The 17,059-nt window shown below is 51.7% G+C and overlaps 1 protein-coding gene across 1 annotated transcript in view; it reads left to right on the forward strand.

Annotated features, from left to right (window-relative positions):
• Positions 1-17,059, forward strand: part of TNC (tenascin C) — a 145,695-nt gene that overhangs the window by 110,118 nt on the left and 18,518 nt on the right. The window contains exons 8-11 of the mRNA XM_078881361.1: positions 364-627; positions 2,936-3,121; positions 7,505-7,594; positions 9,021-9,320. Of these exons, the coding sequence (XP_078737487.1) occupies positions 364-627; positions 2,936-3,121; positions 7,505-7,594; positions 9,021-9,320 (840 nt within the window). The remainder of the gene's footprint in view (positions 1-363; positions 628-2,935; positions 3,122-7,504; positions 7,595-9,020; positions 9,321-17,059) is intronic.

The raw sequence follows: 17,059 nt of genomic DNA on the forward strand, positions 1-17,059 counted from the left end.
CTGCACGACGGACGGACGGACACAATAATCCCCTGTGGGCTGGTGTAACTAGGAGCTTTCTACCAGTACAAATATTATTTTTTGTATGTTATGTTTCGGCTTGGCTCTAATTGTCCACGTTTAACTGACCTTGGCTGTAATTACGTCATGGCAAGCTTCGAGTTCTTCCATTACGAGTACGGTACATTTAATGAAAGCGTGTTTTTTAAAAGTGATTTTCAAATATTTCTCATTTAACAATCTTTTTCTTTTTACAATCTTTTATCCCCACCCCTCCCTCTTCCCCCAACCCCCCCCCGCCCCCCCCCCCCCCCCCCCCAACGTCCAACAACCAACGTCCACCGAACGTTCCCTCCGGGGCAGTCCTGGACGCGCCGAGCGGCCTGCAGGCGCGTGACGTGGACGACTCGTCGGCCCAGCTCACGTGGCGGGCTCCGCTGGGCCGCGTCGACCAACTCGTCCTCGCCTACGGCCGCCCCGGCGAGACGCCGCAGGAGCAGCGGGTGCCCGCCGGGGCCACGGGCCACGCCCTGCGAGGCCTCGTGCCCGGGGAGCGCTACGCCGCGAGCATCTTGGGCGTGCGCGGAGACGAGCGCAGCGGAGCCGACACCACGGAGTTCACCACGGGTTCGCGACGCGCACCGCACGCGGACGATATCTGTGACCCCGTGACCCCCGTGACCCCCGTGTCTCTCTCACCATGTCCCCGTGTCTCCGAGACCCCCCTCTCTCCCCGTGACCCCGTGTCTCTCTCACCGTGTCCCCGTGTCTCCGTGTCTCCGTGATCCCCCTCTCTCCCCGTGACCCCTTGTCTCTCTCACCGTGTCCCCGTGTCTTCGTGACCCTCTCACCGTGACCCCGTGACCCGGTGTCTCTCTCAACGTGTCCCCGTGTCTCCGTGACCCTCTCACCGTGACCCCGTGACCCCCGTGTCTCTCTCACCGTGTCCCCGTGACTCCGTGACCCTCTTAACTCTCTTCCCGTGTCTCTGTGACCCCCGTGTCTCTCCCCCCGTGTCCCCGTGTCTCCGTGACCCCCCTCTCTCCCCGTGACCCCGTGTCTCTCTCACCGTGTCCCCGTGACTCCGTGACCCTCTTATCTCTTTTCCCGTGTATCCGTGACACCGTGTCTCTCTTCCCGTGTCTCCGTGACCCCGTGTCTCTCTCACCATGTCCCCGTGCCTCCATGACCCCCGTGTCTCTCTACCCGTGACCCCGTGACCCCGTGTCTCTCTCACCATGTCCCTGTGCTTCCGTGACCCTCTTATCTCTCTTCCCGTGTCTCCGTGACCCCGTGTCTCTCTTCCCGTGTCTCCGTGACCCAGTGTCTCTCTCACCATGTCCCCGTTTCTCCATGACCCCCGTGTCTCTCCCCCCGTGACCCCGTGACCCCGTGTCTCTCTCACCATGTCCCCGTGTCTCCATGACCCCCGTGTCTCTCCCCCCATGACCCCGTGTCTCTCTCACCATGTCCCCGTGTCTCCATGACCCCCGTGTCTCTCCCCCCGTGACCCCGTGACCCCGTGTCTCTCTCACCATGTCCCCGTGTCTCCATGACCCTCTCACCGTGACCCCGTGACCCCCGTGTCTCTCTCACCGTGTCCCCGTGACTCCGTGACCCTCTTATCTCTATTCCCGTGTCTCTCTCTCCGTGTCCCCTTGTCTCTCTCACCGTGTCCCCGTGTCTCCATGACCCCCGTGTCTCTATCCCCGTGACCCCGTGTCTCTCTCACCATGTCCCCGTGTCTCCGTGACCCTCTTATCTCTCTCCCCGTGTCTCTGTGACCCTCGTGACCCCGTGTCTCTCTCCCCGTGACCCCGTGACCCCTGTGTCTCTCTCACCATGTCCCTGTGTTTCCGTGACCCTCTTATCTCTCTTCCCGTGTTTCTCTCCCCGTGTCCCCATGACCCCCGTGTTTCCGTGACCCCCTTATCTCCCTCCCCGTGTCCCCATTACCCCGTGTCTCCGTAACCCCCGTGTCTCTCTCCCCGTGTTCCCGTGACCCCGTGACCCCCGTGTCTCTCTCACCGTGACCCCGTGACCCCGTGTCTCACCGTGTCCCCATGTCTCCGTGACCCTCTTATCTCTCTTCCCGTGTCTATGTAACCCCCGTGTCTCTCTCACCATGTCCTCGTGTCTATGTCCCCGTGTCTCTCTCCCCGTGACCCCGTGTCTATGTCTCCGTGACCCCCGTCTCTCCCCGTGACCCTGTGACCCCGTGACCCCGTGTCTCTCTCCCCATGTCCCCGTGTCTCCGTGACCCCGTGTGTCTCCCCCCGTGTCCCCGTGTCTCCGTGACCCCCCTGTCTCTCTCCCCGTGACCCTGTGACCTCGTGACCCCCCTGTCTCCCTCCCCGTGTCCCCGTGTCCCCGTAACCCCGTGACCCCCTGTCTCTCTCCCTGTGACCCCGTGTCTCTCTCCCCATGTCCCCGTGTCTCCATGACCCCCGTGTCTCTCTCACCATGACCCCGTGACCCCGTGCCTCCCTCCCCATGTCCCCGTGTCTCCGTGACCCCCTGTCTCTCTCCCCGTGACCCCGTGACCCCGTGTCTCTCTCCCCGTGTCCCCGTGTCTCCGTGACCCCCTGTCTCTCTCCCCGTGACCCCGTGTGTCTCTCCCCATGTCCCCGTGTCTTCATGACCCCCGTGTCTCCCTCACCGTGTCCCCGTGTCTCCGTGACCCCCCAGTCTCTCTCCCCGTGACCCCGTGTCTCTCTCCCCGTGTCCCCGTGACCCCGTGACCCCCTGTCTCTCTCCCCGTGACCCCCGTGTCTCTCTCCCCGTGACCCCGTGTCTCTCTCCCCATGTCCCCGTGTCTCCGTGACCCCGTGTCTCTCTTCCCGTGACCCCGTGTCTCTCTCCCCGTGACCCCCGTGTATCTCCCCCCATGTCCCCGTGTGACCTTGTGACCCCCCCGCCCCCCCCCCCCCCCCAGGCGTGGACCCCCCGCGGGGCCTGCAGGTGGTGGGGGCCCGGGAGCGCTGGCTGGAGCTGTCGTGGGAGCACAGCCGCGCCACCGCCGACTCGTACCGCGTGCGCTACTCCTCGCTGGACGGGGCGCACAGCGCCGAGACCACCGTGCCACGCGGGACCGGGGCACGTGGTGCCGCCAAACTCACCGGTACGCTCGCCGCTCACCGCTCACCGCTCACCGCTCACCACTCGTCGCTCACCGCTCACCACTCACCGCTCACCGCTCACCGCTCGCCGCTCACCGCTCACCACTCACCGCTCACCGCTCACACCGCTCGCCACTCACCGCTCACCACTCACGCTCACCGCTCACACCGCTCGCCACTCACCGCTCACCACTCACCGCTCACCGCTCACACCGCTCGCCACTCACCGCTCACCACTCACGCTCACCACTCACACCGCTCGCCACTCACCGCTCACCACTCACCGCTCACCGCTCACACCGCTCGCCACTCACCGCTCACCACTCACGCTCACCACTCACACCGCTCGCCACTCACCGCTCACCACTCACCGCTCACCGCTCACACCGCTCGCCACTCACCGCTCACCACTCACCGCTCACCACTCACACCGCTCGCCACTCACCGCTCACCACTCACCGCTCACCGCTCACACCGCTCGCCACTCACCGCTCACCACTCACGCTCACCACTCGTCGTGACTCTAGACGCTCACCGAGTCTCACCACTCAGACTCACCAGGTGAGCTCACTGCATCACGCACCTGGATGCACGGCCTGGCACTGCCATCGTGGGTGCAGCGTTCGTGGGGGGGGAGTGAGGGTGGTGAGTGAGTGGTGGGTGAGTGAATGGTGAGTGAGTGGTGAGTGAGTGGTGAGTGAGTGTGAGTGGTGAGTGAGAGTGGTGAGTGGTGAGTGAGGGTGGTGAGTGTGAGTGGTGAGTGAGTGGTGAGTGAGAGTGGTGAGGGTGGCGAGTGGTGAGTGAGAGTGGTGAGTGAGTGTGGTGGTGAGTGTGGTGAGTGTGAGTGGTGAGTGGTGAGTGAGTGTGGTGAGTGGTGAGTGGTGAGTGAAGAGTGGTGAGTGGTGAGTGAGAGTGGTGAGTGAGAGTGGTGAGTGAGTGTGGTGAGTGGTGAGTGGTGAGTGTGAGTGGTGAGTGAGTGGTGAGTGTGAGTGGTGAGTGTGAGTGGTGAGTGAGAGTGGTGAGTGAGAGTGGTGAGTGAGTGTGGTGAGTGGTGAGTGAAAGTGGTGAGTGTGAGTGGTGAGTGAGAGTGGTGAGTGAGTGGTGAGTGAGTGGTGAGTGTGCGTGGTGAGTGAGTGGTGAGTGAGAGTGGTGAGTGAGTGGTGAGTGTGAGTGGTGAGTGAGGGTGGTGAGTGAGTGGTGAGTGTGAGTGGTGAGTGAGTGGTGAGTGAGAGTGGTGAGTGAGAGTGGTGAGTGAGTGGTGAGTGAGAGTGGTGAGTGGTGAGTGGTGAGTGAGAGTGGTGAGTGAGAGTGGTGAGTGAGGGTGGTGAGTGAGAGTGGTGAGTGTGAGTGGTGAGTGAGTGGTGAGTGTGTGGTGAGTGAGTGGTGAGTGTGAGTGGTGAGTGAGTGGTGAGTGTGAGTGGTGAGTGAGTGGTGAGTGTGAGTGGTGAGTGTGAGTGGTGAGTGAGAGTGGTGAGTGTGAGTGGTGAGTGAGAGTGGTGAGTGAGTGGTGAGTGTGAGTGGTGAATGTGTGGTGAGTGAGTGGTGAGTGTGAGTGGTGAGTGAGAGTGGTGAGTGTGTGGTGAGTGAGTGGTGAGTGAGAGTGGTGAGTGAGAGTGGTGAGTGTGTGGTGAGTGAGTGGTGAGTGAGAGTGGTGAGTGAGAGTGGTGAGTGTGAGTGGTGAGTGTGTGGTGAGTGAGTGGTGAGTGAGAGTGGTGAGTGAGAGTGGTGAGTGGTGAGTGGTGAGTGAGAGTGGTGAGTGAGTGGTGAGTGTGAGTGGTGAGTGAGAGTGGTGAGTGAGTGGTGAGTGTGAGTGGTGAGTGTGAGTGGTGAGTGTGTGGTGAGTGAGTGGTGAGTGAGAGTGGTGAGTGTGAGTGGTGAGTGTGTGGTGAGTGAGTGGTGAGTGAGAGTGGTGAGTGAGAGTGGTGAGTGGTGAGTGGTGAGTGAGAGTGGTGAGTGAGTGGTGAGTGTGAGTGGTGAGTGAGAGTGGTGAGTGAGAGTGGTGAGTGAGTGGTGAGTGTGAGTGGTGAGTGTGTGGTGAGTGAGTGGTGAGTGAGAGTGGTGAGTGAGAGTGGTGAGTGGTGAGTGGTGAGTGAGAGTGGTGAGTGAGTGGTGAGTGAGTGGTGAGTGAGAGTGATGAGTGAGTGGTGAGTGTGAGTGGTGAGTGAGAGTGGTGAGTGAGTGGTGAGTGAGTGGTGAGTGAGTGGTGAGTGAGAGTGGTGAGTGAGAGTGGTGAGTGAGTGGTGAGTGTGAGTGGTGAGTGAGTGGTGAGTGTGCGTGGTGAGAGAGTGGTGAGTGTGAGTGGTGAGTGAGTGGTGAGTGTGAGTGGTGAGTGAGAGTGGTGAGTGAGTGGTGAGTGAGAGTGGTGAGTGAGAGTGGTGAGTGAGTGGTGAGTGTGAGTGGTGAGTGAGTGGTGAGTGTGAGTGGTGAGTGAGTGGTGAGTGTGAGTGGTGAGTGAGAGTGGTGAGTGAGTGGTGAGTGAGAGTGGTGAGTGAGAGTGGTGAGTGAGTGGTGAGTGAGTGGTGAGTGAGAGTGGTGAGTGAGAGTGGTGAGTGAGTGGTGAGTGGTGAGTGAGTGGTGAGTGGTGAGTGAGAGTGGTGAGTGTGAGTGGTGAGTGAGTGGTGAGTGTGAGTGGTGAGTGAGAGTGGTGAGTGAGTGGTGAGTGAGTGGTGAGTGAGAGTGGTGAGTGAGTGGTGAGTGGTGAGTGGTGAGTGAGTGGTGAGTGTGAGTGGTGAGTGAGAGTGGTGAGTGAGGGTGGTGAGTGAGTGGTGAGTGGTGAGTGGTGAGTGAGTGGTGAGTGTGAGTGGTGAGTGAGAGTGGTGAGTGAGGGTGGTGAGTGAGTGGTGAGTGTGAGTGGTGAGTGAGAGTGGTGAGTGAGAGTGGTGAGTGAGGGTGGTGAGTGGTGAGTGGTGAGTGAGGGTGGTGAGTGAGTGGTGAGTGAGTGGTGAGTGAGAGTGGTGAGTGAGTGGTGAGTGTGAGTGGTGAGTGGTGAGTGAGGGTGGTGAGTGAGTGGTGAGTGAGAGTGGTGAGTGAGTGGTGAGTGAGAGTGGTGAGTGAGAGTGGTGAGTGTGAGTGGTGAGTGTGAGTGGTGAGTGAGTGGTGAGTGAGTGGTGAGTGGTGAGTGAGGGTGGTGAGTGTGAGTGGTGAGTGTGAGTGGTGAGTGTGAGTGGTGAGTGAGTGGTGAGTGAGAGTGGTGAGTGAGAGTGGTGAGTGAGTGGTGAGTGTGAGTGGTGAGTGTGAGTGGTGAGTGTGAGTGGTGAGTGAGAGTGGTGAGTGAGAGTGGTGAGTGTGAGTGGTGAGTGAGGGTGGTGAGTGTGAGTGGTGAGTGTGAGTGGTGAGTGTGAGTGGTGAGTGAGAGTGGTGAGTGAGAGTGGTGAGTGTGAGTGGTGAGTGAGAGTGGTGAGTGAGAGTGGTGAGTGTGAGTGGTGAGTGAGGGTGGTGAGTGTGAGTGGTGAGTGTGAGTGTGAGTGGTGAGTGTGAGTGGTGAGTGTGAGTGGTGAGTGTGAGTGGTGAGTGTGAGTGGTGAGTGTGAGTGGTGAGTGAGAGTGGTGAGTGAGTGGTGAGTGTGAGTGGTGAGTGTGAGTGGTGAGTGTGAGTGGTGAGTGTGAGTGGTGAGTGTGAGTGGTGAGTGTGAGTGGTGAGTGAGAGTGGTGAGTGTGAGTGGTGAGTGAGAGTGGTGAGTGAGAGTGGTGAGTGAGAGTGGTGAGTGTGAGTGGTGAGTGAGGGTGGTGAGTGTGAGTGGTGAGTGTGAGTGTGAGTGGTGAGTGTGAGTGGTGAGTGTGAGTGGTGAGTGTGAGTGGTGAGTGAGAGTGGTGAGTGTGAGTGGTGAGTGTGAGTGGTGAGTGTGAGTGGTGAGTGTGAGTGGTGAGTGTGAGTGGTGAGTGTGAGTGGTGAGTGAGAGTGGTGAGTGTGAGTGGTGAGTGAGAGTGGTGAGTGAGAGTGGTGAGTGAGAGTGGTGAGTGTGAGTGGTGAGTGAGGGTGGTGAGTGTGAGTGGTGAGTGTGAGTGTGAGTGGTGAGTGTGAGTGGTGAGTGTGAGTGGTGAGTGTGAGTGGTGAGTGAGAGTGGTGAGTGAGAGTGGTGAGTGAGAGTGGTGAGTGTGAGTGGTGAGTGAGGGTGGTGAGTGTGAGTGGTGAGTGTGAGTGGTGAGTGTGAGTGGTGAGTGAGAGTGGTGAGTGAGAGTGGTGAGTGAGAGTGGTGAGTGAGAGTGGTGAGTGTGAGTGGTGAGTGAGGGTGGTGAGTGTGAGTGTGAGTGGTGAGTGTGAGTGGTGAGTGAGAGTGGTGAGTGAGAGTGGTGAGTGAGAGTGGTGAGTGTGAGTGGTGAGTGAGAGTGGTGAGTGAGTGGTGAGTGAGAGTGGTGAGTGAGTGGTGAGTGTGCGTGTCCCTGCAGGCCTGCGACCGGGACTGGAGTACGGGATTGGGGTGTCGGCCGTGAAGACGCTGCAGGAGAGTCGCCCCGCCACCATCAACGGCAAAACACGTGCGTCCCTCACCCCTCTCGCTCTCTCACCCACAGTGTGATGACGACGGTGATGACGACGACGATGATGACGACGACGATGACGATGACGACGATGACTATGACGACGATAACGACGATGATGATGACGACGATGATGACGACGATGACGACGACGCTGACGACGATGACGACGACGATGACGACGATGATGATGACGATGACGACGATGATGATGACGACGATGATGATGACGACGATGATGATGACGACGATGATGACGACAATGACGACGATGATGACGATGATGACTACGACGCTGACGACGATGACGACGACGATGACGACGATGATGATGACGATGATGACGACGATGATGACGATGACGACGATGACGACGATGACGACGACGATGATGACGACGACAATGATGATGACGATGATGACGATGATGACTACGACGCTGACGACGATGACAACGACGATGACGACGATGATGATGACGATGATGACGACGATGATGACGATGACGACGATGACGACGATGACGACGATGACGACGACGATGATGACGACGACAATGATGATGACGATGATGACGATGATGACGACGACGATGACGATGATGACGGGGGTGGCTCGCTCCACCAGCGAGCCACCTCGTCTCTTGTGCTGTGACGTGAGTGCTGTTTGCCACTGGCCCACCGCCCCCACGTGCTGGGCAACTGTCGGAAACGCACGCAAGCTGAGGGAGTGGTGGCGCAGCGGTGAGCGCTGACTCCCGAGTTCGATTCCCGCTCGCGACCCAACGCCGGTGACTCATACACCGATGAGTACCCGGCGTGGTGCGTGTGAAGCATCGTGATTAGGGAGACAAAGGCGGCCGGGCGGGCGTGGTGCTGGCAGTGCCGGATGAAGCGAGTACGGGGCCTGTAGCATGACGTTGTTTTAAAGGGGCCCTAAATAAATCAATAAAACACGAATGTTTAAAGACAAAGTTGTGACTTGCGTAGTAAAGTAATTGGTTGTTTTAATTTGCTATACAGCCAGATAATACGACAGATCGCTCACCTTAAACACCCAGTCGTTCATAAAACTTGAAGGCAGTATAGTACTATAGTAACAAAGCAAGTGCAGAATCACTGAACCGTAATTGATAGCTCGGAAGCGTTTAGCGCCGGGGCCCTTGAAAGTGTGGGGCCCGTAACTACTACACGTGTAGTAGTAGCTACTACACATGTAGTAGCTACCACACATGTAGCTACTACACATGCAGCTACTTGTGCTAAGAGGCGGCACTGCTGCTACTCGCTAACAGCCCCGACACTCTCTTAGAGGCTCCACGTTGGGGGACGGGATCTTGGGGAGCGGTGGCGCAGCGGTTAGCGCACCGTGCCACGAAACCCGACCGTAACCCCCCCTGACCCCCGACCTCCGACCCCCGCAGGCATGGACGCGCCCAAGAACCCGCGCGTGACGGAGGCGACGGAGTCGAGCCTGACCCTCGCCTGGGAGGCCCCGGAGGCCAAGGCGGAGCGCTACGTCGTGTCGTACCTCGCCGTCGGTGGGCCCGCCGGCGGGCCGGGCGGGGACGGCCCCGGGGGCCGCTCCGGGGAGGTCACGGTGCCGGGCGGCCAGACGCAGGCCGAGTTGAGCGGCCTGCAGGCCGGCACGGAGTACCGGCTCGCGGTGAGGGCCGTGGCCGGGGCGGCGCGCAGCGAGGAGGCCACCACCACGGGGGAGACCGGTGAGCGCACGCCGCGAGTACGCGACATGAGTACGCGACGGGAGTACGTGACATGAGTACGTGACAGGAGTATGTGACAGGAGTATGTGACATGAGTACGCGACATGAGTACGTGGCATGAGTATGTGACATGAGTATGTGACATGAGTATGTGACATGAGTATGTGACATGAGTACGTGACAGGAGTATGTGACAGGAGTATGTGACATGAGTATGTGACATGAGTATGTGGCATGAGTATGTGACATGAGTATGTGACATGAGTATGTGACATGAGTATGTGACATGAGTACGTGACATGAGTATGTGACATGAGTATGTGACATGAGTATGTGACATGAGTACGTGACATGAGTACGTGACATGAGTACGTGACATGAGTATGTGACATGAGTATGTGACATGAGTATGTGACATGAGTATGTGACATGAGTACGTGACATGAGTACGCGACATGAGTATGTGACATGAGTATGTGACATGAGTACGTGACATGAGTATGTGACATGAGTATGTGACATGAGTATGTGACATGAGTATGTGACATGAGTACGTGACATGAGTATGTGACAGGAGTACGTGACATGAGTATGTGACATGAGTATGTGACATGAGTATGTGACATGAGTACGTGACATGAGTATGTGACATGAGTATGTGACATGAGTATGTGACATGAGTACGTGACATGAGTATGTGACATGAGTACGTGACATGAGTATGTGACATGAGTATGTGGCATGAGTATGTGACATGAGTACGTGACATGAGTATGTGACATGAGTACGTGACATGAGTATGTGACATGAGTATGTGGCATGAGTACGTGACATGAGTATGTGACATGAGTATGTGACATGAGTATGTGACATGAGTATGTGACATGAGTACGCGACATGAGTATGTGACATGAGTATGTGGCATGAGTATGTGACATGAGTATGTGACATGAGTATGTGGCATGAGTATGTGACATGAGTATGTGGCATGAGTATGTGACATGAGTATGTGACATGAGTATGTGACATGAGTATGTGACATGAGTACGCGACATGAGTACGTGACATGAGTATGTGACATGAGTATGTGACGGGAGTATGTGACATGAGTATGTGACATGAGTACGTGACATGAGTATGTGACATTAGTATGTGACATGAGTACGTGACATGAGTACGCGACATGAGTATGTGACATGAGTACGTGACATGAGTATGTGACATGAGTATGTGACGGGAGTACGTGACATGAGTATGTGACATGAGTATGTGACATGAGTACGTGACATGAGTATGTGACATGAGTATGTGACATGAGTATGTGACATGAGTATGTGACATGAGTATGTGACATGAGTATGTGACAGGAGTATGTGACAGGAGTACGTGACATGAGTGTGTGACATGAGTACGTGACATGAGTATGTGACATGAGTATGTGACATGAGTACGTGACATGAGTATGTGACATGAGTATGTGACATGAGTATGTGACAGGAGTACGTGACATGAGTGTGTGACATGAGTATGTGACATGAGTATGTGACATGAGTATGTGACATGAGTATGTGACATGAGTATGTGACAGGAGTACGTGACATGAGTGTGTGACATGAGTACGTGACATGAGTATGTGACATGAGTATGTGACATGAGTACGTGACATGAGTATGTGACATGAGTATGTGACATGAGTATGTGACATGAGTACGTGACATGAGTATGTGACATGAGTATGTGACATGAGTACGTGACATGAGTGTGTGACATGAGTATGTGACATGAGTATGTGACATGAGTATGTGTCGTGAGTATGTGACATGAGTATGTGACAGGAGTACTTGACAGGAGTACGTGACATGAGTATGTGACATGAGTATGTGACATGAGTATGTGACATGAGTATGTGACATGAGTATGTGACATGAGTATGTGACATGAGTATGTGACATGAGTGTGTGACATGAGTATGTGACATGAGTATGTGTCGTGAGTATGTGACATGAGTACGTGACATGAGTATGTGACATGAGTATGTGACATGAGTATGTGACATGAGTACGTGACATGAGTATGTGACAGGAGTACGTGACATGAGTATGTGACATGAGTATGTGACATGAGTATGTGACATGAGTACGTGACATGAGTATGTGACATGAGTATGTGACATGAGTACGTGACATGAGTATGTGACATGAGTACGTGACATGAGTATGTGACATGAGTATGTGGCATGAGTATGTGACATGAGTATGTGACATGAGTACGTGACATGAGTACGTGACATGAGTATGTGGCATGAGTACGTGACATGAGTATGTGACATGAGTATGTGACATGAGTATGTGACATGAGTATGTGACATGAGTATGTGACATGAGTACGCGACATGAGTATGTGACATGAGTATGTGGCATGAGTATGTGACATGAGTATGTGACATGAGTATGTGGCATGAGTATGTGACATGAGTATGTGGCATGAGTATGTGACATGAGTATGTGACATGAGTATGTGACATGAGTATGTGACATGAGTACGCGACATGAGTACGTGACATGAGTATGTGACATGAGTATGTGACGGGAGTATGTGACATGAGTATGTGACATGAGTACGTGACATGAGTATGTGACATTAGTATGTGACATGAGTACGTGACATGAGTACGCGACATGAGTATGTGACATGAGTACGTGACATGAGTATGTGACATGAGTATGTGACGGGAGTACGTGACATGAGTATGTGACATGAGTATGTGACATGAGTACGTGACATGAGTATGTGACATGAGTATGTGACATGAGTATGTGACATGAGTATGTGACATGAGTATGTGACAGGAGTATGTGACAGGAGTACGTGACATGAGTGTGTGACATGAGTACGTGACATGAGTATGTGACATGAGTATGTGACATGAGTACGTGACATGAGTATGTGACATGAGTATGTGACATGAGTATGTGACAGGAGTACGTGACATGAGTGTGTGACATGAGTATGTGACATGAGTATGTGACATGAGTATGTGACATGAGTATGTGACATGAGTATGTGACAGGAGTACGTGACATGAGTGTGTGACATGAGTACGTGACATGAGTATGTGACATGAGTATGTGACATGAGTACGTGACATGAGTATGTGACATGAGTATGTGACATGAGTATGTGACATGAGTACGTGACATGAGTATGTGACATGAGTATGTGACATGAGTACGTGACATGAGTGTGTGACATGAGTATGTGACATGAGTATGTGACATGAGTATGTGTCGTGAGTATGTGACATGAGTATGTGACAGGAGTATGTGACAGGAGTACGTGACATGAGTATGTGACATGAGTATGTGACATGAGTATGTGACATGAGTATGTGACATGAGTATGTGACATGAGTATGTGACATGAGTGTGTGACATGAGTATGTGACATGAGTATGTGTCGTGAGTATGTGACATGAGTATGTGACATGAGTACGTGACATGAGTATGTGACATGAGTATGTGACATGAGTATGTGACATGAGTATGTGACGTGAGTATGTGACGTGAGTATGCGACATGAGTATGTGACATGAGTATGTGACATGAGTATGTGGCATGAGTATGTGACATGAGTATGTGACAGGAGTATGTGACATGAGTATGTGACATGAGTATGTGACATGAGTATGTGACATGAGTATGTGACATGAGTATGTGACATGAGTATGTGACATGAGTATGCGACATGAGTACGTGACATGAGTATGTGACATGAGTATGTGACATGAGTATGTGACATGAGTATGCGACATGAGTATGTGACATGAGTATGTGACATGAGTATGCGACATGAGTATGTGACATGAGTATGTGACATGAGTATGTGACATGAGTATGTGACATGAGTATGTGACATGAGTATGCGACATGAGTATGTGACATGAGTATGTGACATGAGTATGTGGCATGAGTATGTGACATGAGTATGCGACATGAGTATGCGACATGAGTATGCGACATGAGTACGTGACATGAGTACGTGACATGAGTACGTGGCATGAGTACGTGACATGAGTATGTGACATGAGTATGCGACATGAGTATGTGACATGAGTATGTGACATGAGTATGTGACATGAGTATGTGACATGAGTACGTGACATGAGTATGTGACATGAGTATGTGACATGAGTATGTGACATGAGTACGTGACATGAGTACGTGACATGAGTACGTGACATGAGTACGTGACATGAGTACGCGACATGAGTATGTGACATGAGTATGCGACATGAGTATGTGACATGAGTATGTGACATGAGTACGTGACATGAGTACGTGACATGAGTATGCGACATGAGTATGCGACATGAGTATGCGACATGAGTACGTGACATGAGTACGTGACATGAGTATGTGGCATGAGTATGTGACATGAGTATGTGACATGAGTATGCGACATGAGTATGTGACATGAGTATGTGACATGAGTATGTGACATGAGTACGTGACATGAGTACGTGACATGAGTACGTGACATGAGTACGTGACATGAGTACGCGACATGAGTATGTGACATGAGTATGCGACATGAGTATGTGACATGAGTATGCGACATGAGTACGTGACATGAGTACGTGACATGAGTATGTGGCATGAGTATGTGACATGAGTATGTGGCATGAGTATGTGGCATGAGTATGTGACATGAGTATGTGACATGAGTATGCGACATGAGTATGTGACATGAGTACGTGACATGAGTATGTGACATGAGTATGTGGCATGAGTATGTGACATGAGTATGTGACATGAGTATGTGGCATGAGTATGTGACATGAGTATGTGACATGAGTATGTGGCATGAGTATGTGACATGAGTATGTGACATGAGTATGTGACATGAGTATGTGACATGAGTATGTGACATGAGTATGTGGCATGAGTATGTGACATGAGTACGTGACATGAGTACGTGGCATGAGTATGTGACATGAGTATGTGACATGAGTATGTGACATGAGTATGTGACAGGAGTACGTGACATGAGTGTGTGACATGAGTACGTGACATGAGTATGTGACATGAGTATGTGACATGAGTACGTGACATGAGTATGTGACATGAGTATGTGACATGAGTATGTGACATGAGTACGTGACATGAGTATGTGACATGAGTATGTGACATGAGTACGTGACATGAGTGTGTGACATGAGTATGTGACATGAGTATGTGACATGAGTATGTGTCGTGAGTATGTGACATGAGTATGTGACAGGAGTATGTGACAGGAGTACGTGACATGAGTATGTGACATGAGTATGTGACATGAGTATGTGACATGAGTATGTGACATGAGTATGTGACATGAGTACGTGACATGAGTACGTGACATGAGTACGTGACATGAGTACGTGACATGAGTACGTGACATGAGTACGCGACATGAGTATGTGACATGAGTATGCGACATGAGTATGTGACATGAGTATGCGACATGAGTACGTGACATGAGTACGTGACATGAGTATGTGGCATGAGTATGTGACATGAGTATGTGGCATGAGTATGTGGCATGAGTATGTGACATGAGTATGTGACATGAGTATGCGACATGAGTATGTGACATGAGTACGTGACATGAGTATGTGGCATGAGTATGTGGCATGAGTATGTGACATGAGTATGTGACATGAGTATGCGACATGAGTATGTGACATGAGTACGTGACATGAGTATGTGACATGAGTATGTGGCATGAGTATGTGACATGAGTATGTGACATGAGTATGTGGCATGAGTATGTGACATGAGTATGTGACATGAGTATGTGGCATGAGTATGTGACATGAGTATGTGACATGAGTATGTGACATGAGTATGTGACATGAGTATGTGACATGAGTATGTGGCATGAGTATGTGACATGAGTACGTGACATGAGTACGTGGCATGAGTATGTGACATGAGTATGTGACATGAGTATGTGACATGAGTATGTGACAGGAGTACGTGACATGAGTGTGTGACATGAGTACGTGACATGAGTATGTGACATGAGTATGTGACATGAGTACGTGACATGAGTATGTGACATGAGTATGTGACATGAGTATGTGACATGAGTACGTGACATGAGTATGTGACATGAGTATGTGACATGAGTACGTGACATGAGTGTGTGACATGAGTATGTGACATGAGTATGTGACATGAGTATGTGTCGTGAGTATGTGACATGAGTATGTGACAGGAGTATGTGACAGGAGTACGTGACATGAGTATGTGACATGAGTATGTGACATGAGTATGTGACATGAGTATGTGACATGAGTATGTGACATGAGTATGTGACATGAGTGTGTGACATGAGTATGTGACATGAGTATGTGTCGTGAGTATGTGACATGAGTATGTGACATGAGTACGTGACATGAGTATGTGACATGAGTATGTGACATGAGTATGTGACATGAGTATGTGACGTGAGTATGTGACGTGAGTATGCGACATGAGTATGTGACATGAGTATGTGACATGAGTATGTGGCATGAGTATGTGACATGAGTATGTGACAGGAGTATGTGACATGAGTATGTGACATGAGTATGTGACATGAGTATGTGACATGAGTATGTGACATGAGTATGTGACATGAGTATGCGACATGAGTACGTGACATGAGTATGTGACATGAGTATGTGACATGAGTATGTGACATGAGTATGCGACATGAGTATGTGACATGAGTATGTGACATGAGTATGCGACATGAGTATGTGACATGAGTATGTGACATGAGTATGTGACATGAGTATGTGACATGAGTATGTGACATGAGTATGCGACATGAGTATGTGACATGAGTATGTGACATGAGTATGTGGCATGAGTATGTGACATGAGTATGCGACATGAGTATGCGACATGAGTATGCGACATGAGTACGTGACATGAGTACGTGACATGAGTACGTGGCATGAGTACGTGACATGAGTATGTGACATGAGTATGCGACATGAGTATGTGACATGAGTATGTGACATGAGTATGTGACATGAGTATGTGACATGAGTACGTGACATGAGTATGTGACATGAGTATGTGACATGAGTATGTGACATGAGTACGTGACATGAGTACGTGACATGAGTACGTGACATGAGTACGTGACATGAGTACGCGACATGAGTATGTGACATGAGTATGCGACATGAGTATGTGACATGAGTATGTGACATGAGTACGTGACATGAGTACGTGACATGAGTATGCGACATGAGTATGCGACATGAGTATGCGACATGAGTACGTGACATGAGTACGTGACATGAGTATGTGGCATGAGTATGTGACATGAGTATGTGACATGAGTATGCGACATGAGTATGTGACATGAGTATGTGACATGAGTATGTGACATGAGTACGTGACATGAGTACGTGACATGAGTACGTGACATGAGTACGTGACATGAGTACGCGACATGAGTATGTGACATGAGTATGCGACATGAGTATGTGACATGAGTATGCGACATGAGTACGTGACATGAGTACGTGACATGAGTATGTGGCATGAGTATGTGACATGAGTATGTGGCATGAGTATGTGGCATGAGTATGTGACATGAGTATGTGACATGAGTATGCGACATGAGTATGTGACATGAGTACGTGACATGAGTATGTGACATGAGTATGTGGCATGAGTATGTGACATGAGTATGTGACATGA

This window comes from Lampetra fluviatilis, chromosome 61 (genome assembly GCF_964198595.1).
Source record: "Lampetra fluviatilis chromosome 61, kcLamFluv1.1, whole genome shotgun sequence".
In the NCBI taxonomy this organism is placed as follows: domain Eukaryota; kingdom Metazoa; phylum Chordata; class Hyperoartia; order Petromyzontiformes; family Petromyzontidae; genus Lampetra; species Lampetra fluviatilis.